General features: G+C 34.9%; 1 protein-coding gene across 2 annotated transcripts in view; it reads right to left on the reverse strand.

Annotated features, from left to right (window-relative positions):
* The window catches only part of EPHA5 (EPH receptor A5), a 314,116-nt gene that overhangs the window by 13,922 nt on the left and 274,402 nt on the right, over positions 1-25,792 (reverse strand). For both annotated transcript variants that reach the window (XM_055342698.1, XM_055342691.1), the window contains 4 exons: positions 15,608-15,669; positions 13,967-14,176; positions 10,970-11,119; positions 1,628-1,821 (listed from right to left, as the gene is read on the reverse strand). In XM_055342698.1, coding sequence (XP_055198673.1) covers positions 1,628-1,821; positions 10,970-11,119; positions 13,967-14,176; positions 15,608-15,669 — 616 coding nt within the window. The remainder of the gene's footprint in view (positions 1-1,627; positions 1,822-10,969; positions 11,120-13,966; positions 14,177-15,607; positions 15,670-25,792) is intronic.

The raw sequence follows: 25,792 nt of genomic DNA on the forward strand, positions 1-25,792 counted from the left end.
TCTCTTTACAATTTTCCTTTCTTTATGTCCATTTGTGATAGCATAATTCAAGCAAGTAGATGAAAGAAATGCTTAATATTTTACATGACAGTAAATAATTTAAAAGCAGATATTTCAGGAACAACATAAGGAATATTCAGTAAGAAGATAAATTCTCCAGTTGCTACTACAAAAAGTTAATGATGCTTGAACAGAAGTTGAAGATTCATTCCTCATTTGTATTTAAAAATGACTTTTTGCCTAGTAAACAAATGTTATGTTGGAATCATAGAACTTATGTAACTTTACCAACAGATTATTTCTCATTTAGTTCACGCTAATAGGCAGCCAATTTGGTTATACTTTTTGTAAAAATAAAAAACTGCCTCAAGTAAGTGAAAATAACAATTGGTCATTTTTTTAAAGTATAGAATCAAACCCTATTTATTTTTTGAGAGGAGAATTCTGTAATTTATCAGGTTAAAGAGAAAAGCATGTTTTACATATATGCAGCATTATTTAAATATATTCATGTGCATTCAGAAAAATTTTTAAAATGCTCATTTGTTTATACAATTTTTCCTATAAATTACTCATTTATCAGATTTAGGTCTTGTTCCAACTGCACAGTAAATGATTAGCCACATATCTGTGTACAACCAAATAAGAGCAAAGAATCTCTGAAGGAATTGTCATTGTTCATAAAATATGACAGACACTAAAATCTGTTACACAGAAATTAGAGTAATTATTATTAGATATCTCTGGTTTACAACATATCAGTGCTTATTTAGCTTTTCCCTATGATCTTAGAATCTCATTTTGCCTCATCTACAGTTATGTGTCATCTAAAACACATGAAAATAAACAACTTGGGCTTTTTAAAATTTTTTTTTCAGGAAACTTCTTTTTTGTTGATTGATTGATTGTTTTTAAGAGATTTTTAGAAAGTATCAACTTTATGCCAGACTCTGAAGATGGCCAAGATAGAAACATAGTCCCAAGACTATGACACGCCAACATGTGCTGTGCTCCCCACGATGAATACAGATTCAGGGTTTGCACAGCAGCAAAGATGAGGCTTCTTTGGCAAGCTGCTTGGGCTGAGTTCAGGCCTGTAATGGATTCCGCCCCAAAGAGGAGGTCTGCCAAGAGTGACAAGTGCTCACTGCTGTCGAGGCCTTATTTATTTATTTTAGAGAGAGAGCATGAGTGGGAGGGGCATAGGGACAGGGAGAGAGAATCTCTAGCCAACTCCCTGATCAACTGGGAGCCTGAAGTGGGGCTGGATCTCACAACCCAGAGATCACCACCTTGCACCCCTAGGGAGTCTGTGGCTTTACTGACTCTGCCACCCAGGCACCCCTCATTTGAGTCTTTTTAATGTTACCTAAACTTGGCTACAGTTAACACTTTTTTGAAACTGGCATTTACACTGTCAGATAAGGTGTTGATGCTTATAACTATTTAAATTATTTAAGAATAATACATTGTAAGAGACTAGCATTATACAAAAATTGTATTTACATAAATTAGTATCATATAGATCCAGAGATTTGGGGGTATAAATAATGATTTTATTGATTTAATACTTATGGCATCAATCTGAATTAACTCCACCAGGAAAACCTCAAGCCAGGCTTCATACCTGCTCGATGCATTAACCAGTGTCTTCAAACTACTTGGGTTACGTATCAGTTTATCCAACATGTTGACGATCTCATCAAACTTGGGCCTGCTATTTCGGTCCTTCTGCCAGCAATCCAGCATTAATTGGTAGAGAGCAGCAGGGCAGTCCATGGGGCTTGGCAGACGGTAGCCTTCCTCTACTGCTTTAATCACCTGTGTAAAGCAAAACAGAACCTTACTCAACACCAAAAATTTAGTTCAGAGTAGCTTGAGAAATTTCCTACTTTTCATCCTCTCTTAGTCTTATTCTTGCAGTAATAACCAGCATCACTATCTTTAAAATCTCTGATTACTTCCATTTGCTGCAAAACAACATAAAAAAGTAAATATGTTATCACACTGTAAAACGATAGGTTTTCTCATATATTATAAAGAAAATAAATGGTAATCTTTTTTACATAAAATCTCGATGAAGGGTGATTTGTAAAATTAATTGACATAAAAATAATGTTCATGTTTTATTTATCCTTGCATTCTGGAATCAAATAGGGATTACATTTGTTAGTGATTTCTCTGAAAAGTTAATGTCTTTTTAATGAAAAATTATGGGCAGATCCACATTTTTTAAAGCAATAGAATGGCAATTTTACTTCAAAAGAGACTTTTGGATGGTAAATGATGGATAAGTCAAAGGCTAAATTAGCATAACTATCTCATGTATCATTTAATAATGTCAAAGTCTGCCTGTTTATTATCATCTACCTATTTTTGTCAGGAATTTGGAATGACTGCCTAAGTTGCACAGGCATTACAAATATCATTGATTTTATATAAAACCACACATATGAGTATTGGTCTAATTGTGAAATTGTTTTATCAAAAACATTCATAATGTTGCTGCTTCCATCAAAATATCTAACTATAGAAGAAATTTGTTTATGCTTCTGAACATAATACAGGTTCCATTCTAGAAAATTCAAATATTTAAATGATACCAAAACCAATAATGATAAACACATTTCTCAAATTCCTATTGTGAATATTTCCTCAAATATTAAAGCTAATTAGATTTTTCAACAAAGAGTTTAGATTTGATTTGACAAATGGAAAAATAAATAATTATTAGAATAGGAAATTTACAAAAATAATTTTGAAAGATTGGAAAAAAACAATCTCTCAATGATAAAGGACATGGCATCTGAACAAAAGCAATGATACATGGAAAGAAGTTGAAATGGCAGATTTAAGAGACATTTATGACATAGGGGAAGAGGAGAGAGGAGAGAACATATCTGAGATAAGGCAAGTTCAGACTTATCACACTGGATGGTTGTTGCTCTTTACTTTAGATGAACACATTTATTGGAGTGGGAAAGGTTGACAAGTATAATTTGGGGCGTGTTTTGTTTGGGGTGAGTAGGGAACACCCAGATGGCAATTTGCAGGAATCTGGCTAGGGTGCAGGACATATTTGAGATGATAATGTAAATGTGAGAGTCATCAGCATTTGGTTACCCCTTTGAAGTTAGATGTGGTATATATCTCCCTGGGAAGGGCATAAAATAATTGTTGCTGAGAAGTACAAATAGTTAAGTTCAGGCAGAGAATTCAAAAGTACTCCCAGATTCCAAAAATAATCAGATACATTACTGAATGACTCTGAGCGAAATTCCTGAGAGTTACCTACTACTCTAATGAACCTAAATCAAAAACAATATAAAAAATTAAAGGTAAACCATAGTAGAAACGATTACAAAAACTGTAACATATGATTAGCCTAACCTAATGTGTTAAAAGTTCATAAATATTGAGAAATAAAACAACAGATTTGTGAGAAATAGATACTAACCAAAAATTTTAAATAAATTTTAAGAAAACATTCATTCTCACTGGTGATCAAATAAAAATAAACAAAAATAAAAAGGACCACCTGAACTTACATATTGATGGAAGTTCATTTATTCATTAATTTGCTTATTATAAGGTTTATTATTGATGTCAGTCCTGGGCTATTGCCTTTAATAACATATATACCAAAATAAAATGTCCTAGTCAGTTTAAGTCATGAAATATTTCACTATGCAGGAAGAACAATGATTTTTTACTTACTTAAAATCTGATTTTTCATGATTTTTTTCCCAAAGCTGCTACCAGTAAGCTCTATTCTTCCTTTAGCACCTATTTTTTGTAAATACTGTCTTTTTTTCCAATGAGCACTAGTGTTCACATATAACTATGAAATGAATAAATTAAACCAAGTCATTAGATTTAAGGTAATTTTATAAGTTGTTTGATTTGAGACATTATTTCCATAATGTATTACTTAATCAGTTTTATTTTCACGTAAACTTATATATACATAGAAATATAATACCATGTCTCTAAGTTAACTTAGTACTTGCTTGGGAATTAGGTCATTGAGTTTAATTCTAAATTCATCTTTAGACTCTACCTTCAAAGTATATTTAAACTATAACTTTACATTTTATATTTGGACACATTGATTTTTTTTTTCATTTTTAACTACCATTTCCTTCATAGTTTGGGGGAGAAATGACTAGCATTCACACTCCGGTAGCTTGTGAAATGCTTGAAATTTGTCAAAGTGCAATCTAAGCTATTCATTTTATCATACAGTTTATAATGTATAACCAATGAACTGTAATCTCAATCGGGTTTCTTATTACTGCTACCTTTGTTTATGTGGATGGATGACATAAACAAAAGAAAGAGAAAAAAGAAAAAGACAACCAGAAGTTTTACAATTTGGCACCAGTTCATATGTGTTACATCTGAAGTATTATTATGAGCTATGCATTTTCTTGGCATTCACATGTAAATCAACAGTCTGAACACAATTTTAAGAATGTTGCTTCTTCTAATATATAAAACTTCAATACTGAGTCCCAACATGGCACTATTCACTTAGTGGCAAGTTGACTCTACTGGGCCCATTCTGTCATGTGAAGGTCAGTGGTTTCATCCTTTCAGATACATATACCCATTCTGGGTACAGTTTGTTTTTGCTTCCCAAAGAGCCTCAGTCAGCATTACAAACTTTACAATGCTTGATCCACCACAAACACAGAATCCCATACAGCACTCAATGAGGGCATCCACTTCTAGGGAAGAATATGTCAGAGTATCACATACTCAGTGAGGTATTGGCAAATGTTTAACAACTGGCTCTCCTTGAGGGGTGGGGTGAGCAACATATTTGTATCATTTTCTTGTTTATGTGGTATAAATACTCCCTCCATGTCAAGTGCAAACTGTCAGTATGATCTTATTCTGAAAATCTGCTAGCTGGTATGGGCTGGTTCCAGCAACCACTACACATAGTTCACAAGGCACATAAGCTGCTTTCACACAATTAGAGTAGGGAAAAATAACCTGTGGAACCCAAGTGATATACTTGGGGCTTCTTGTTACTCTTTTGTAAAAACTGTGGCCTGTAAATGCTAACTCCCAGGAACAAAAGATGGATTCAGGCTACCAGTTCAGCCACCATGACCTGCCAAATTGATAAATGAGGAGAATCCAGAATGGATAGTGGAGGAAGCACAGGCAAAGGACTAGGTGAGGTCCTGAGATCAACTGAAACCAAGGGACTATAGTTAATTTATAAGTTGCCTCTTAAAAAAAAATAAGCTGCCTCTTCCGAGTTTCCCCTCAGGAAGAAAAGCCCACAGAACCATGAAGTAGATACTCCCTGAACCCCTACTTCCATGGGGAAGTAGGTCTGTGCTGCAAATGTGTGGGGTATAGCAATCAGGAAAATTTGTCTCCTCAGATCTTTACCTGCTGGGTGGTAGTTGACCAACAATCCTTAACCCCAAACCTCCTAAAGCTATCATCACATTTACACCAACGCTAGGGTCTGCATGGGTTATTTTCAGTCAGTTATTGAGCATGGCATTGATAACAAGGTGAGCTTATTTCTATGTTATTCCTATGACTGCAACATTATCACAGTCTGACATCTCTCCCAGCTATCCTTCATCCCTTTGCCTTACAAGAGTTGCTTCTTCATCCTACTAATGTATATCAAATTCATTCTTTGCACAGGCTTTTTGGAGGACCTAGACTAGCCCAGGCATTATATCATAGGTACTACAGTACAAACTGTATATATATATATATATATATATATATATATATATATATATATTATCTGCATTCATTGTTACCATATATTTGTAAGATAGGGATTACCATACATGTTTTATAGATGAAACACTTGAGACTCCAGAAGGTTAAGTTATTGCCTTTGTTTATAGCTAAGAAATTGCAATGGTAAGATTCACATTGAAGTCTCTCTGGCAAGTGAACCTGCAGTCTTCCTATCCTGGTGCTGAGTCACACCACGGGAATTAGAAGTAAATACATCCCAAGAAAATAATTTGGGAGAGTTATGGATTTTACTCCATGGAATTAGATTTTTGTGTTCTGATGAATTAAGTTCTATATAGGTGTGAGTGCCTATGTTGTTAGGTATTTACTTGAAATCTTACATATGAGTCATTTTGTTATTGTGAGATATGATGCTCTTCAGGAGTGACTAGAGTTTAAGAATATATTCCTGGAAATAATTTCAGATACCAGAGAAATAGTTCCAGATCTACAATTTTTTTGTAGGATTTGTTTTGTTTCCAATATTTATTCAAAGTCTTTTGAGTATGTTTTTTTCTTAGTATATCAATCTTAGATCAGTAGTGTTCCAGTGATTAAAGAGATCTTAAAAATCAAGTCCATTCCCTTTGTAATCACTGCAACTGACTAAGAGTTATAGATCCCAAAGTGACTGGCTTTCAGTTCAAGATGTTTGTGTTGTTATTGTTGTTAAATAGCAAGGTACAGGATTTTTGAAATTAAATACTGATATTTTTTGTGTCACTTTTTCCAAAGGGATATGTATTAACATGAGGCTACCAGTTACTAAAATAATTACTTCCCTCTAGGGGCAGGCAGCATTATCCTTAGAAGACTAATATTATCTTCAAAGACCAATAGGTGTTTGTCAAATACACTCATTTTAGATACTACTATACTGAGGCTCATAAGTCAAATAATTTGTTCACTGTCAAACCTTCGTAATTTTCCGTATTTATCTGAAAACTAAATTCTTCATACTCCAGTTAATTATAACATTCTGTGTGATGTCGTAAAATATCCTTTTATCATGAACTATTCCAACAACTAAAGATATATGTATCTTTGTATGTATCTTTGTATGTATATATCTTTGTACATATCTTTGTATGTATATATACTATATATCTGTATATATTGTCCCATCAGAAACTACACAAAGAACAGAAAAATGAGAGGTACACCCACAAAGTAGGTTGACATCATTTTGGGGTCAAAAATCTTTGCTGCCTTAGAGTAAGATCTAGGCCAACAGAAATAGTAATAGAAAACTGTCAAAAAAAAAAAAAAACAAAAGTAATTCTAACATGAGAAGATTGAGAAAGATAAATGAGTTTTTAAAAACATTTTGTAATCTATGTGCTTAATATACTCTATGCATTCATACATTTTCCACTAAATACAAGAGAAAGACACTGTCACTAGATATAAACATGCAATGCAATTAATTATTTTTTATTTTGGTTTTGATTTAAGTTCAGAAAAATGTTGACATTCAAAATGTTTGCTATCAAATAAAGAAGCTTCTACTGACTTCAGGATATTATCTTAACTTCCTAGGTTTGAATCGAAGTTCATGGTCTGGTATTAAAATATCTTAGTCATTCGAGCTTATTTTTATTATGTGTTGTTATGTTTCTTCTTTGTGATAACAGAGGCAATCCTAAATCAAAAGGAACCACCTGCAGCATTCTGTCCCCTTGACATAGTGGAAAGTATCCTCTGAGAGACTTAGAATATTCTGCATGCCTTGGTAATGTCATATTTTCCTGTTGCAAAGCCCTTTTAGAATCAGATAGTATTTGCAATGTAGAGATTGTGGGATAGATAATTAAAAACACCAAATCAGTACTTCCATTTTGCTCTCTGAGAATTTGTTTCAAAGAAATATTCAGTGATCATGACTTTCAAATACAGTAGATCCATCATGTTTCTTGAATACACATTGGGATAGCAATTGAGGATATCATACTTAGTACTATACATAGAAACTAAACCCTACTAATGATTGTGAACTTTGCTGAGAAAATATATAGCTTTTATTGTACATTTTATTAAAATCAGACATTTTAGAAAAATATGCAATTGTATAGTCATTTGCTGTTAATCCTATTTAGATTCTTGGAAAACCCAGCCAAAGCTGGGTTATTAATTTTTATTGTTATAATTTAATTATATTAATTTTTATTCTTATAATTTCCTGAGAATATTATATCAGCACTTCCTTTTATTTTTCTTAGTAGTTTGAAATAAGTTATCTGATAGACTGTTAAGAATCACAAATGGCTGAAATAAAAAAAAAATGTCTCCCAAATCCTTCATACCTTCTTGTTTCTATGTCCTTCTTCATGTAACTTCATGTAACTTTAATAGTGGGCAGTGTGATTGGGCCAATCCTGATTATGGGATTGGCTAATGTGATTTTAGCAGATATGTTACCAAATGAGGTGCAAATTGGGATCATTCTGGCCCTACAGTCACTTGACAGAGAGTTCACACCAGGCTAGTCTGCAAGTCTCCAGAAGAGGATGAAAGCCATAGGGATTAGAGTCAAGGTGTGCCAGTATAGACCAGCCAATCCCAGAAACAGGAGCACATCCCGTCAAGATCAACAGAAACACTTACAGTGTGTTCACCCAGCATCATGTTTTCTTGTAGTCTAGTAGTCTATAATTTTCTTTATGACAGATGCGACTATATCAGATATGATTGCCAATAATGTAGATGACAATGCTGTAGATGACAATGTCATACACATAGCTGGGAAGGACTAATAATTCTGAGTGACAGAATGAGAATTCAAAAAATCTTAAGTTTGAGAAGAGGTCAACTAGGCAAACATGTTTTCCTTGAGTGAAAGAACTAGCCCTGCTGGTAGTGTGCCGGAATAAAATACTTTCACAAAAATTAAAGGGAGAGAATGGCATTAAAATCAGCCTTGAGCAAAGTTAGAAGCCAAACTGTGAAGAGCACTGTTGTTCAAGTTAGTATTTGGCATTTATCTGGGGAACTCTAAGTAGCAAATAAGTGTGGTCTTTGTTTAGACTATAAAAACCAGAGTAATCATTATGTATTGATAAATATATAGTATTTTATAATATTCAGATGGCTGATCTAGGATCACTGGTTGAAAACAAAAGGGAAGAAGTAGACATTGATTCAATCAGAGACAGCATGGTAGTCTGGTACACAAATTTTAGAGAATCGTGTTGAAATTTCTGGTGTTACTTTTATTATTTTTTGTGAGCTTAAGAAAGTCATTTAATCTCTTGAAGCTCAGTTTCTTAACCGCAAAACAGGAAAAATAATAGCGTCTTCTGATGAGTTGTTCCGTGATACTTTTTTTTTTTTTACCATAGCCCTCAGCCTAAAATCACAAACCTGAGAAGAACAGACACTATGTTCTCCAAAGTTTAGAGAAATACAAGTCAGTACTCCCTCCCAAAGCCAAATGAGTGGGACACAGAGAAAACCAATTGTAGCAATTTTAGGTAACTACAAAAAGAGGAGGTTGGCTGCCTTGCTGCAGGCTTATTGAGAGGTGGGAATGCATTAAGCCCAATTTGCTATTGCTATCAGAGAAGAATGCCATGAAATAACTCTTGGAAAAACTGAAGTGTGACCCCGGTTTCTCACCCAGAGAAATTTGAAGAAGGCAGGCTGTCTGGAGCAGTCTGCTATAATGGTCCAAAAGAAGGAACAACGGTAAAGCATCCCACTAGAATGGGTTTCCGTCAGGTGAAGTGCACATGTGTATGGTACCGTGAGAGATCGTGAAGTGGGGGTAGACAGTGAGTGAGAGGAACTCAGAGAATTCTGTTGGAGTGCATCCTCATCCTCTAGCGACCTGCAAGGAGAAGCCTTCCCCAGGGGTCTGTGTAAGACCTCTGACACGTACCTCACTAGACAACTGAGGTTTGAGTATGAGCCTGGCAGGAAGCATCAGTAAACTCACAGAAAAACAATCTTGCCCTTTCTTTTCTACATATCCACCCATCAAGGACAACCCTGAAAAATCTACATACAAACTTTGATGAAGGAGGAAGAGGAGCAAACACATGACCATTCTTCCTTCCCAGTCTAGGTGCTGAGGATCACGCTGACCCTGTAATTGTGGAAAACACTTTGAAATGGATATGGCATTGACTTTGATTTAGACTGGACTTGAATTTTTATATCTGAAATTGAATCTTAATTACTGGCATGGGACTGTTGTTTCAACAAAATGCAGTTGAAGAACTATAGTATTTGTCTAATAACCCCTGAAGGCATAGGAGTAAGAGATTTTACAGAGCATGGATGGAAGAAATAATTGGAGGAAAAAATAAATGTTTTAAATCAGTATGCTGTTGAGTTCAGACTGCTCCATATACCGGTTTTAGAAAGAAGTAATGAGGTAGTTGATAAAGCACTTAAGACAGTATGTGGCACATAGTTAGGGCTCAATAAATGTTAGCTGTCTTCATAGTTGTTGGTAAGTTGAAGGGAAAATATCAAATTTCAATGTGATCCAAAATGGGAAGGACTGTACCGAATAGTAACAATGAAAAATTACAAAAGCAAAGACCAAAGAGCCATGTGTCAGGCATCACATAATAAACATCTGAACTTGAATAGAAGATTCTTTCATAGCTCTTTTAATTTCAGGATCCTACTATTCTAAGCATGCATTATTTTTCTACATAAAAAAATCTGTGTTTTTCCCCAAATTAATAGACAATCCAACTCTTCTTACATGGTTTTTTTTTTAATTTAAAGAAACACAGATTATTATTTTCTATCCCCTCAGACCATCCACTATTAAATCAATATCATTCATCTTTTTTGGTTTGGAGTATTAGCTGCCTTTATCAAATGCAAATCATAAAACCTTGGCTGTCAGTATTCATTCTCTGATGGCTCGTTCTTCATCTTTGAAAATGGTACTGACATAAAATGAGTGAACCGTCACTATAATACAGCTAAAACTGTCTGGCAAGGGACTGAGCTTTTATGTAATAGTGACTTTCTAGCCTTTGTACTAACTTATTTTGAGTTTCTGCATAAAGGCTATTTCAACAACAACAAAACAGATCAGAGGGTAAGCAAAGTATTTCATTTTTTTTTTTCAAAGCAACTGTCATTGTGAGAAATGAAAGATTTTCTGTCTCCTGACTCAGAGAACAAAGCATTTCATCCCAAACTGGAGGGAGAGTAGTTCCATACTTACGTCTTGATTGGTCATCTCCCAATAGGGCCGCTCCCCATAAGACACAACCTCCCACATCACTATTCCATAGCTCCAGACATCACTGGCAGAGGTAAACTTTCGGAAAGCTATAGCTTCTGGAGCAGTCCATCTGATTGGAATTTTGCCTCCCTAAAATGGAAAAAGAATAAAAGAATTCCCACATACTTCAAATGAAACTCAGGATATTTCTTTCTTAGTGGAAAGATCTAGAAAGAGATGTAGCATTTTTAAGTGAATCTGTTTGACAGCCTGCAGTCTCTTTTCACATATCTCAGCCCGTAAGCACTTGTAGACTGACTACTAATTGGCTGTCCGGAAGGTTTCTGGTTTAAATTCTGTTTGACTACTGGAACACATACAGGACCCACATCTCAATTACAGTATCATGATGGCAGCTCTGAGAGGGGAAAGCAGGCAGTCAAGCAAATCAATAAGGTATACTTTCATGACTTTCTAACGGAGAGTAAAGGACTCAAATTCCCAGGGTGTTTTTTTTTTCCTTTAACATAGGAATTATAAATGGTAAGTCTTGATTGCTGAATGCAACCCTGAGAGGTTTAACAGTTAATAAGACAAGCGTGAAAGTCAGATACAGTTATATTTCCTCTGTCATTGTGCAATTTCTTTTAGTCTTGATTTCTCTTATTTTCTGCCAACCTATTTTTGTATTTGTTCTGTAATAGGCTGTTTTTAATTTCACCTAAGAGACAGGTTATCTCATTCAATTTAACCGAATTAAAAAATTATGGAAATATTAGATTGTGGGGGGAAAACTTGACATTACCAAGATTTGGAGACTTCTACATGGTAAAAAAAAAAAAAAAAAAAAAAAAAAAAAAAAAAAGGTTTGGCAGATTTCCTCTTAGTTCACAAAAGAAACACTTTGTATCCTGTAGGCAAACCCAAGAAACCAAACATTTCATCCACAGGCAAAAATATATTAAAGGGGGAAGGGCATAGGTTTTGAATATTTTCTTGTATAAAAGATGAAGAGCAACCTTTGCCATCCCATTTTGCAGAGAAGAAATAATTTAATTCATACACTACCAAAAGTGGAACTTACGTTGCTCTTTATGAACCAAAGTTTCAGGACATGAGGAAACAAGAGTTTGAGGTAATGTTTGAAATTGTTCTGTGAGCTCAGGTGAATTTGGACTACTCAAACTGTGTTTAAATTATCTGCTCCTTACATATATGGTAACACCACCTTAAGAAGACTTTCCTTATACATACTTTTGTTAATTAAATATTCATAGGTAGATGGGTTAAATCACACCATTAGACATGGCCATATGTCATTGTGATATTCTATTGCATATTATCACTATTCCTCTTAAAAATATACTTTGTTGATTACTTTAAAGTTGAGCCTAGAATTCTTCTCTTGGTCCTCTGACCATCATATTTGATGTCACAATTATCTGAAGTTCCCTTATCTTCTTATCTCTTAGTATATGGATTCTCCACAAATTGCTATCATGGCTCATCTCAGAGGAGTAAGCCTTAAGGGTCTTGGGAACTCTGCCTCCCCTTCCACCCTTTTCTCCCCACCCCAGCACGCTACACTGACACAGACCTTGACAAATCTATCTTATGCATTTAACTAAGACATCAACCAATCATACTGGGAATGGATTTTTCTATAAACTCCCTCTTGCTTAGGCTAAGTTTATTAAGTGTAACCCTAATCCCAAGAGAATTCTTAACTGAGGCTTCATTTAAGGCAAATAATGACAATGATAATTAGGTCTAGAAGAAGGATATCCCATCAATTAACTGATTGATTTATTAAGCTAACCATTAGAAGACTTTGTTTGCTTAGATAAGTTACTCTTGATTTTCAGTATAGTACAGTCCCTAAACATGCATGAATCACAAAGCAAGACTGAAAAAAAAAAACAAAAACAGCCTTATAATCTATGAAAAGAGTTTATTGTTAGACTATGAGTGGAAGCCATTTAAAAAAATTGAATTAAAGAAACAAATGTGTAATACATATATCTTAAGAATGTGAGATGCCAGAAGTGTTTTTCTGTATTGAAACAAAAGTTAACTGAATCTTAAAGTGAAAAAGATATGATGATAAATATTCCTAGCTTCACAGGGAGTTGGAACATTAAGGATATCTAACTTCATGTTTTCTTGACATTGAAAAGATTTATAATTAACCAAATACAGTTTCTCATAAGGGATTCAAACTCAAAAGGTGCAATACATAGACTGTTCAGAAAATTCTGTTGTACCAAATACGCACAGTTGTCCACAGAAAAAATCGTCAGATACATACTATATCGATTCAGGAAGCAATTACTTTGCTGGAAGAGGACGTTGATTTATGCTAATTATGACAACATGAGTTAGTGACCAATTTTCCATAGATGTGGGCCTAACAGTTAATATAGCATGTCAGGGAAGTAATTAGGCATTAAAATACCTCCAGTAAATCAAAACTTTTTGAAGGAATAGTTCTTTTATTCCCTACCATGTGAATCCTTAAATGGTAGGTTTAGATATTTCTGTATTTGTTTTAAAAAATGAAGACACTAGAGTACAGAGACTTTAAGCTACCCAATAATGTTATACACATTTATTTGTCCATATATAGATAATATTTATTGCTTTTAATGTAGGAGATTCTCTCTTTAACTTTCTCTTTTACCTTTAAAACTGTTTAATTTTTATAATGTATTCACTCTGAACTCAAAGTTTTTGTTTCCTGTATCTGTAGGAAGAAAACTGAATTATTATGCCCCATAGAGTGAACACTTTGTTTATTTGAGTTTAAAAGGGAAATTTGCAGGTATCTAACAAGTAGAATTATCTGGACTTTTTAACTCCCCCTCCCACCAGCCCTTTCTCTCTTCTCTCTGTCTTCCTATGTGAGAGGAATGTCCTCTTTGCTGTTTCCTTTAAAAATCGTTAAAAATTAAATGTCTCTAGTCTAGTGTTTCAGAAATGCATTCTGTTAGATCTTACCCTCGTGGTGTAGGCTGCCTCAGGATCATCTTCCAGCACCCTGGAAAGTCCAAAGTCAGACACTTTGCACACAAGGTTACTGTTGATTAAGATGTTTCTGGCAGCAAGGTCTCTATGCACGTAGCCCATGTCGGAAAGGTACTTCATTCCTGCAGCGATGCCTCTCAGCATGCCAACGAGCTGAATCACGGTGAACTGCCCATCGTTTTTCTATTAAAATGATGTCGAAATATTAATCCAGCAACAACAATCACTGGGGGGAGATTTGAAAGGATCTGCCTTCAAACCCCAAATGAATACTCTCACCAAATTCATATGCAATTTCTAACTGAAGGAGGATGGAAGGAGTTATGAAATAAATCATTAACTTTGTACCCTGGATCAGTCCTCTGCTTGGTCAAAGCCTCTCAAGGCTTTGAAAGCCCTTGTCAAAAACCGAAGTTAGTTGCCCTTTTCTGCATTGCAATTCATTTATTCTCAGTCGTTGGGGGCAGTATTTCATCACTCCGACCTAGTACCTGCCTTAGACAAACACTGTCACTTTTTTTGGGTGCTTTAAGATAAGCTAGCTGGAAAGGCACGTTGGGGTGAGCCCGAAGTGGCCGGAGATGGAGATCATTCGGGCACACATGGGCACACGCGGGAGGGACGTGCCAGAGCCATGACCAGGACAACATTGGTGACTCTTGGCAGCTTGCTGTCTTTGTCAAGGGCACCGGACTTAGGTGCAGCCACACAGTGTAAGGCCCAAAAGATGATTATTTTGCAATAAAGGGATGATACAGCCATAAGAGACTAGAGAACTTGAAAACATGCATAAGAAATCCGGTAACAGAATCTGGGGGAGGCTGGAGATTAGAAGGAAAGGACCCTTGTCAGTAGACAGCTGGCATCAGTGCACAGGGCCCTGGGGTAACCGTCAGGATGATCACTGTGCCGTCACCTCCCCTAATCAATGGTAGGAGTCACTATAGGAAATGTGGAAAAGTGACAGCCTATAAGGTTCAACTGGGCCTGCAAATATGTTACACCGTTGGCATGAGCTATTTGGTAACATAATGAGTTTCCAACAAGTAAAATTTGGACGCTTGCACATAAAAAATAATCTTTTCCTGCAACACAGAAGGTCTGACAGCATTAGTGATGTTGTCTGTCACCATATGACCACTGCACTTGCACAAGTCGTGGCTGGCTCTCAGATGGGTTATAAGCCCATAACTTCTTCATCAACACAGATGATTTGCATGGACCTTTTAGACGTCTTTTCCTTACTCTGCCTGATATTAGACACTCTGAGAAAGTTAAGTACTTGCAAAAAATGCTTCTCTTTTTTTCCCCTTTCCTCTATCCTTCCTTTCCACCTCCCCTTCCTTTCTCCTTTCTTTCAATTTTTGTTTATTTTTTTGGGGGAAGGAAATTAATATTCACTTAAATAGAACTGTAGGGACATATGATTTTGGATTTAAGCTTCTAGAGTGGACAATTTACAAACCAAAGTTTATTTTTTGAAGTATGACTATTCCGACTCCAGATATTTCTATTGATTTATAAGTTCTGCTCAAAAGTGGCTCAATTTCAGCTTGAATGTCATAGTCAACATACAAGCAACACTTTGAATAATTAAATTTGTTTCAGACCTACCTTTAAAAATGTATCTAAAGAGCCATTTTCCATGTACTCTGTCACTATCATCACTGGTTTACCTGAAAAGAAAACAGTGGTATGAACTGCAACTTTTTGATTTTGCATTCTTATCCAGAAAAACTTTACTAGAAGGTGTTATTTTTGTTCATACTGTATATAATTCTCTTGAAAAGTGTCCACTTTGAGTAGCAAGTAAATTCATGACATGATGGTATCTTAGTGTAATGTGAGGGGGCAGTGAGAAGAAACTTATCAAAAGAATAATAACAGATTGACCTTTAAGATATAACAATACATAATTTTCAACACTAAAATCAATTTATGTAAAAATGAGTTTAAAGATACATTTTATTTTAATAGAGGTAATGGTATAATGTGCCAAATAATATCCAGCAAAGAATTGTGAATATATTTATCTTTTCCACAATTCTGAATAAAAACTATTACCCCATCTAACTGCACTGCTTGTGATCTCTTGAATATATGTTGTGTTTTCCTAACTTTTCTCTATTCTTGTAACTCCTTTCCTCATTCCTACCTCACTCTCCCTTCTCTGTCACACACTTACAATCTCTGTCAATCCAGTGTTTTTCATTCTTCAACTCTGTTCTAATTTCTCTTGCTATCTGGGAACTTCTCTTGCAATCATTGTTTCCTCCCTCTCTCATGTCTGATGCAAGGGTGAAAGGTAGAGATTAGCTGGACAGACTGTGGAGTCACACTGTGTGGCTTTGAATCCCAGATCAATCACTTATTATGATGCAATCTTGTGCAAATCAATCATTACCTCTGTGCCTTGATTTTCCCATCTGTAAAAGATGGGTGTTAATGGCACCTAACTCGTAGAGTTGTGCTGAGCATCCAGCAAGGCATAAGGATCTGCAAGTCACTTAGAATAGTGCCTATCACTTAGAATTTGCTGGTTAACCTTTTTGCTGGATATAAGTTGTCTATGAGAATAGATCGTATTTTATCCCTTATAAAACTGAGGCACTTTGTATACAATATATCTGTGATACAAGGTGAAAAATACAAGACCAAAAATCCTTCTTTATATGAGAAAATATCTAAAACATGAGTGTTAGCTTTATCACTTCACATTAATCTCACTATATTTTAAAGCATGCCCCTTTCCTATTTAATAAAACATGCTACGTAAAGTTTGTATTAGTTTAAAGTATTTTGAGATAAGTAAAAAGAGACCTTATGTCAAAAAATGCTATCTTATATGTCTATTAATTAACTTATTTTATTAGGAAGGGAAACAACGCTTGTGCAATCAGGAAATGCATTATAATGAATGTAGTGGCATTCTCCAGAAAGACATCTGTATTTTACTTAAGAAATCATTAATTCAAGTCATAGAATTAGAACATGCATATTTATTCATACAACACTATTTAGAAGTACAAATAAAGCTCTAGAAAGTTAGACAATTACATATGAAAAAGAAATAACTAGGAATAAAAAGGATTTTTTCATTTCAAGATCAAGATCACTTAAAACGTGTTATTTGGAATAATAAGGTGGGACTGTCTTACTTAGATAACTATATCTTTTTAAAATACTTCAGAAGCAATATTCTTTTAATGAAATGCTATGAGTATATTGCAAAGCCAGATACATTTCTCTCTTCCTGTTTAATGTTTATAAAAGTAATTTAAAATGTTTGCCTGAAATAATTCACTTGGCATATATTTGTAGATGCCTCTATTAGGTGAAACGCCACATATGCAGAGAAGGAGCACTGGATGTGAGGATATCATTTGATCTAAACTCTGAAGACTGCAGGGGTCACTGATGTAATAAAAGGTGACAGATATTCCAGGAAGAAGAGGCAGCATGTGCCAAGCTGTCTAGTCATGAAAGAACCCATCAAGTTCAAATATGGCTAGAGCTCTGGATTTTCACTTTGTCGATGCAAAAGTGATGGGAGATGAGCTGGGAAAGACTTTATTTTAAAACTGACTGGGCCTACAATAGTAAAAAATAAAAAGAAATACGGTTCATAATGTATTTGTAAATGTCTGTCACAACACAACAGAAGAAAAGATTATAAATAGTTTTCTTTTTCTTTAATATAATTTTAATCAAGGCTCAAGAGTAGAGAAAGGCTTCTAATTTAACTTTAATTATATTGCCACACCTGTTTTAATTCAGACAGATTTAAAAAGATACTAAATTCTGTTTTGGACCCTCGTGGTCCTATTCTCACATCAAAGGGCCCATTACAGACTTTCATTAACGTTGAAGCCCCTTTTCTTTCTAAAGTCCACAACTAATATGCCACCCCAAGGGTGAAAGCCAAAATATTTGACACCTGCGTTGGCATGGGTACATATGTGTCAGAAGTTCCACCAGCTATAATGCTGGAGTATCCAGAATATCCTGCTGTACCAGACATCATCACCCCTTCATTTGGCTGGTTTCAGGAATTCAGATGTAATCAGGGATGAAACTGAGTAGTCATACAAAGGAGACATATAAGTAATCCTGGCACCAGATTTTTTATCAAACACTAACAAAGTATTCTAATAAATTTAGAGATAATAGAGCCAAAGGGTATGTACCAGCTAAACTTCAGCCCTGATCCAATTAGAAGGAGGCCTACATTTTCTGGAATCAGCCTGGTTAGCTCTTTTATTCTGACTCTGACTCTCACTTACAGAAATCCACTGGGGGAATTGTCATAGTATAATTGGAATTGGAAGAACTGATTTCCAACAGATATTCAGAGGAAATAGTCTTAGATTTCCCTCATTGGCACCTCGCAGCTCATAATATATGAGTAGGTATCTTGTCTATCAAACTGATAATCTGATCTTAGTCCATCATTATCAATTTGACCCCACTCCTTTATGATTGTAGCATCTCCCTGATAGTTCTACTTATGAAATTTTCAGTTTTCTTCTACTTTTTTTGTAGAATTTCTTCATTTTATCTACCCTTTAATTTTTAATTTCTAGACTCTTACTTTCCTTTTACCATTATGGGTCAGTGGTAAATATTTAGTGTTTCTCACCCAAGGTATATTGAGTGTAAGTTGGATGGAAGTCCTATGTAAAAATATATTTTTCTTTGGTGAGTTTGTTCCATAAATTCAATCCAAATTCACTGAGCTTAGAAGAAAAAAAAATTACACTGGAAACAGAATGAACTGATCAGAAGACTTATAGACTTTGAATAATATACATTTGGAAGGAAAAAAAAATACATTTACTTTTTAGGGAAATGGGCACCTGGCATTTGTTCTGTAAGATTTCTTAGATTTCAAAAAAAAAAAAAAAGATTTCTTAGATTTCATCACCTAGTTTTAAAAGTCAGATTAATTATTTATGACAGTGTAGGTTGTAATGTCAATAACGAAAATATTATTTGAGAAGCATGATAGGGAACTAAAACACTTCTCACATTTTAGAAAATGGGAGAAAGGCAATTAAAATGAATGTTTGCAAACAAGCAGGATCTTCTTTTGTTGACAAGAATAAGACACTTTAGGACCCATTCGATTATTTTTCATGCTTGAGTCATTTTAATGCTAATTATATTTAGTTTGGCTTATGTTTTGTCTCAGTTCCTGCTAGCCTGCAAGAATGACATAGCAATAATTAATGTGGCTCACTCTAACCCTTGTAAATTCAATAAAACTGTAGAAATCATTTTCCATTATCCAGCTCAAAGTACAGACAAAGAATAGATTTGCCAATAATTTTGAAAGCATATTATCAAAAATCTATATAAAAAGAGTTCAGAAAGCATGTCAAAACATGATTCTAATCACAGAGCAGAGTTTTTATATTATTTTATATTATTTACCAAAGATCTAGCTCAGGCAGTCTAAGTATTAATAGAAGCATATTATTTGTGGAATTCGCCAACCTTGTATTTAGTCATTCAGTTTTGGTAATCACAAAAGAGCTACAATCTATTGATTTATTGAATTTTCACTCTTTATAAGGTACAATGTTATTTTTAATTTTATTAAATTCCGTAACAGTGGTATTACAGAATAAATTTTTCAGAGAAAGGAAAGTGAGGCTTAAAAAGATTCAATGTATGACTTGACTAGTGCCAATATATAAGAACCAAAGCTGAGAATCTAATTTATGTCCACCTGACTATAAAAGATGTTTTCCTTTCCTCCACACCATGATGCCTATAGTTTTAAAACACTTATTTTAAAATTAAAATTTTATTTTAAAATCTCACAAGTATTTACTCTTTTGTGTTACCACAAACTTGGTAATCATGACTGTTGCCGTGACAAACTATCCAGCCACTAATGGCAGATCTAGAGGAATTTAGCTTCTCTCAGTAAATAATATATCCTTACATATGACTATTACTTACATATGTTCTTAGTGTTCTGAAATATTCTATAGTGAAACGGTCTTGGATTCTATTTATATGGAGGTATACAAAGCAATAAAACCCATAGAAACAGAAAGTAGAAATGTTATTGCTAGCAGCTGGAGAAGGAAGGGAGAGTTGCTCTTCAGCATGTATAAATGTTTAGTTTGCAAGACAAAAGAGTTGTGGAGATCATCTGTACAACATGTGGTTATAATGAACAATATACACTTGAAAACATAAGAGGACAGATACATGACATGGGAGGTTATTTTACTGCAGTGGAAAAACTGAGTTTGATTCCTTATTCTGTGATTTTTTTGGTGCTAATGTCCATCACAAATCCAAGACAGGAGAGAAATGCCACCCTTGGTAAAGTAATCCTTTTCCATAAGGTATCTCAGAGTTAAGTGAAACAAACTTTGGGGAATGTTGATCTAGCCCTTGTCTTTCAGAGCATTGCCCTAACAGTCAGCAGAGCTATCACTGGGGAGCATATTAGAAGTGCATAATCTTAATGCTCAAGTTGATCTATTGAAACAAATTCTACATTTTAGCAATATCCTCAGAGGCACATAAAATTTTGAGAAACAGTAAACTAGGCCACATTGCAAAAGTTGCAGCTAAATCTGGGCTTATTATTTTATTTGCATTGATACCACATGCTTTTCTGAAACCATTAGCTCATCAATAAACACTTGATACCACCTAGGGCTCTACTCAGGGAGCATTTGATTTAGAAGCATCATAATTCACTGGAGAATAATTGTCACTGGGTTTCTCTTAGAAATATTTTACAAGACTTGTAAATAATTAAAAGTATGCCTCTGCTTATACTTACATATCTACAGTTTTATTTCACTCTGTCATTCTATTTGGATGATATTCCATTTAGTATACTAAAACTTGCAGCTGTTTGAAATTACTTTTATTTTGACCCCAAGGGAAACTTGAGATAAGTCAAATATTGTGGTTCAATTATTAATGGTTAATGGTCAACCAGAAAGTGGAATCTTATGCTTAGAACTGGAAGAGATAATGCTTATTAAGGGGATAAGGATGGAGGACAAATTATGGGGCAATTAGAAGGGTATTTTAATTCCATTATTATCCTTAGTTGTTGATAACACCTTAGGGAAAAATCATTTATAACATTATGTAATTTTAATTTGTAGAAAGATGATAAAATAAAAAGTCTATATACCTTATCTGAAACAGGAACATGAAAATAGTAATGTCTCTATAAATAGAAACTCAAAACTTTCTATAATACCATCCTCTATTTCAGATTCTGTACACTGATAAGCTTTCTCATTTCTCAAATTAAAAATGAATTCAAATTGTTCAGACATTAGTGAAGGTAGATGATTACTGATGGTGTCAGAAATTATGGACTTTTCAGAGGAGGTGGGGAATCCAAGAATTAAGAAATCTGACAGCTTTGTTTTATTAATGGTGAAAATAATTTAAAACTATATTGTTTTATTTACTAATAACCAATCTATGAACCCATAAATTTTGTTTCTATAGTTCTATTTTTTCAGATAAGCAGGATTTAGATTTTATCAGGAAGAGCACTTGTAAATGTCTAATAATTATTTTGTATTTCTTAAACCTCATTCTATGCCCTAACAAAGAAAAACAGGTACTGAGTTAATGCACTGGATTTTATTTCTATTCACCCTTTTTTTTTAAGATTTTATTTATTTATGACAGAGAGAGACAGAGAGAGAGAGAGGGGGGCAGAGGGAGAAGCAGGATCCATGCAGGGAGCCTGATGTGGGACTCGATCCTGGGTCTTCAGGATCACACCCCAGGCTGAAGGCAGCACTAAACCGCTGGGCCACTGGGGCTGGCCTGGTTTATTACTGGTTCATAGAATTTGCCCCCCCCCCCACCATTTTTTTTAAGATATTATTTATTTATTCATGAGAGACACAGAGAGAGGCAGAGACATAGGCAGAGGGAGAAGCAGGCTTCCTATAAGGAACCAAATGCGGGACTCAATCCCAGGACCCTGGGATCACGCCCTGAGCTAAAGGCAGACAGACACTCAACCACTGAGCCACCCAGGCATCCCTAGACTTTGTTTCTTTATGTGAAATGCACAATATAAAATTCAAGCATACACATACTTCAAACATTTTCATTTTTAGGACTAAAGGTAAATCAATCACTGCATGCTTACAGGCCTCTCAAATATAAATTGTCCAAACTGAAGTACTGATTTCCAACCACAGTCTTGCTCCTCCTAATCTTTTCTCCATAAATGGCAATTCCTTTCTTTGAGGAACTCATGACAAATAATTTATAATTATGGTTGACTCCTCTCTTTTTCTCATACTCCATATCAAAATCACAAGAAGCCTTCCTGTGATTGTCTTCAAAATATATATAGAATTCAACTACTACCATCATCTAGATCAGTATCCTAATCTAATTCATAATGAAAAAAAATTCATAATGAGGTATGAATAATGTCAGTAGCCTCCCCATGGTCTCCCAGCCTAAACACTTGGCTCTATACTTAACATGGCAGCCTAACTGATCTTGTACACAGATACCAGATTCCATCACATCTTGGTTCTTTTAAAGGCTGTAAAGCACAGATTAAGAGACAGTCTTTACAGGGACCAAAGAATGTGCACTATCTACCCTCCTAGTACATTTCCAAATTAAGCTTTTTCCAGTCTCCTCTCCCTCATTCCATTGAAGCAATAATGGCCTTAATGTTTCTTGAACATCCCATACAAGTCTCATTTGAGACTTGCTGGTCCTTATTTCTATAATATTTTGCCCCCCGGATATCTGTAAGGCCTTCACTTTATTCAAGCCTTATCAGAGAGGTCTAAATAAAATAGAAATAAATAAAATAGAAATCCCCAACCCTCAATAGAAGCAATCCTTAATTTCCTCATCTAGCTTTATTTTCTCATTTAATACATTATAAATGTATTTATTCACTTAGTTTCTGTCTCTCCCACCCAAAGCAAACATCATAAAGGCAGGAACTCAGTCTGTTTAATTTCTGCTGTATCCTGATTAATAGCAAAAGACATGTATTAGGTGATCAGTTAAAAGCATTGAATAAATAAATGTTAAGTGTATGCTGAGTGTTGAAATATGAGATTGGTAATGTAAACTCTAAGAGTTTGGGCTTGGAAGGTATGTAAAACTGTTTTTAAAATGTAGCATTCTGGGACACCTGGGTGGCTCAGCAGTTGAGCGCCTGCCTTCAGCTCAGGGTGTGATCCTAGGGTCCTGGGATCGAGTCCCACATTGGGCTCCCTGCAAGGAGCCTGCTTCTCCCTCTGCCTGTATCTCTGCCTCTCTCTCTGTGTTTCTCTCATGAATAAATAAATAAAATCTTTTTTAAAAATGTGGCATTATATTATGCTAGTTTTATGATACTGGATGGGGTATTTGACCTCTTTAAAGTAAATTTTCCCTATCTGTAAAATGAGAACAAATACTAGTGTCTAAACCATAGCATTATTGTTCAGATTAAAGGAGATAATAGGGGATCCCTGGGTGGTGCAGCGGTTTGGCGCCTGCCTTTGGCCCGGGGCGCGATCCTGGAGACCCGGGATCGAGTCCCACGTCGGGTTCCCGGTGCATGGAGCCTGCTTCTCCCTTCTCCCTCTATCTGTGTTTCTATCTCTGTCTCTCTCTCTCTGTGACTATCATAAATAAATAAAAATTTTAAAAAAATAAAGGAGATAATAAATTAAGAGAATTAAGCTTAGTAAATTCTTAAAGCAATGTTAATTGTTAGTGGTAGTAATGGCTGTTATATCCAAAATCCTGTGAAAAGATTATCAAACAATTTCCTTCATATGAATTTTATTTTTTTCTAAAGACTGAGAGTTTTATAGAATAAGGTTTTAAGAATAAAATATAAACTATATATACCTTTAACTAGTTTTAAATGTTTACATAACTGCATCTAGTCATTGACTCATTTAATATCATTTATGTCTTTTTTAAAAATTACCTAATGTGTCTGGCCCTATGATAGAGACTAGGGGAGCTATAAACATACCAGTTTCAAGAAGCTTATTTTGTAGTAAGGATGATAAAACGTGCAGAGGGATAACTATGATACCACACATAGCAAGACAAAGTGCAGAGAAATGCAACTAGAGTGTATAAGATTGTCTCTGGCTGAGAATTTACTCATTCAACCGATCCATGAAATACTACCCATGCTGAGCACTGATCTGAACATATTGGTGAGCAAGGCAACAAAAATCTCTGCTCTTTGAGGCTTAAATTCTAATGTAGAACCAGGAAGCTTTCTTTTACTGGGCTATTTGTGGAACTGGGGAGCTTTTCTTTACTGAGCTATTCAACATTATTTAGTGGTTCCTGTATGCAAGGCAGACACTGAGAATAGAAAGAAAAATGAAGATAAATGACACTGATCTCGTGGAGAAAGCCACATCTGAATTCATCTTGAAGGTCAAGTAGAGCCAAGGAAAGTGGAGAGGACATTCTAGGGCTGAATGGAATATTTCAAAGGGGTAGAACAAGAACTCGACAGAGTTTTTATAGAAAGGAAATAGGGAAAGATGCAGTTATGGCTAAAATTATAGTGGGTTAAGCATCAAAGTATATACATTTTGCTTCATTTGCTTGTTTGGTGATGAAGCATCAGAGGAAAGCAGTGATTTAGTAAAACCTACCCTGGTATAACATCGGTGGAATGGGCTCATATGAGAAAAGACAAAAGTAGAAAGGCTAGTTTGAAGATTGTTGAAATGTTCCTGGATAATATATAATAAGAGCCTGCAAAATGGAAGTATCTTTTTAAGACAGAATGAAATACTATATTTGAAATAACAAATTTATATAAGTCAAAATTGTCTGACAATTCAAACAATCCATTGTCATTGAATGTGCTATCTCTTCAGACATAGAAATAAAAAAAAATAGGGAGAGATTCCTCTAATGTTCAGCTAATATTTTGCTTAAATATATTTATTTTACAAAAGAACCAAATTTATTTGTCCATGACCCTAGATTAAGAAATATAACTATAGGGGATCCCTGGGTGGCTCGGCGGTTTAGCGCCTGCCTTTGGCCCAGCGTGCGATCCTGGAGTCCCAGGATCGAGTCCCACATCAGGCTCCCAGCATGGAGCCTGCTTCTCTCTCCTCCTGTGTCTCTGCCTTTCTCTCTCTCTCTCTGTCTATCATGAATAAATAAATAAATAAATCTTAAAAAAAGAAAGAAATATAACTATAAATCATTTTAAGACTCAATAGAAGTATTCCTTTAGTCAATTTTGATAATAATTTCCATAAGTGGGGGAAGATAAATCATAAAGAACTTAAAGGTGCTGCAATGAGAAAATTATTTTCCCATTTTTACTTTATTTTTGAATCTCTACAAATAGTAAAATTGGCACTGTATATATTTCATTAAAGCATCCTGTATTGTGAATGAGTCAATTAAGCCTAGATCTGAGGGTTTTTTACATCATTTGTCAGGAAGTCTCTCTAGAATATATAACTATGATATGCCCTGTTTAACAACACATCACAGAATGAATTTGAATTTGGGCCTATGTTTCTGGCACGTAGGGCAGTAATAGGGGAAAGATGAAGATTCATGATGACACCACCCATAGGAGTGCTACTTCAGACTCCCTACCTCAGTTTCAATCAGAAAAATCACAAGATTTAGTTGCACTTATGTCTCATTATCTGTGTGCTGCAGGTTGAGAATAATTGTTGAATAAATTAGCATCAGATCAGAGAGCATGAAATTAAGGACACAAATAAAGTGAGTTGTAACATGGTAAATTAAAAACAAGTTGAAGACTTCCTC

The sequence above is a fragment of the Nyctereutes procyonoides genome, unplaced genomic scaffold, assembly GCF_905146905.1.
Source record: "Nyctereutes procyonoides isolate TBG_1078 unplaced genomic scaffold, NYPRO_anot_genome, whole genome shotgun sequence".
Lineage (NCBI taxonomy): Eukaryota > Metazoa > Chordata > Mammalia > Carnivora > Canidae > Nyctereutes > Nyctereutes procyonoides.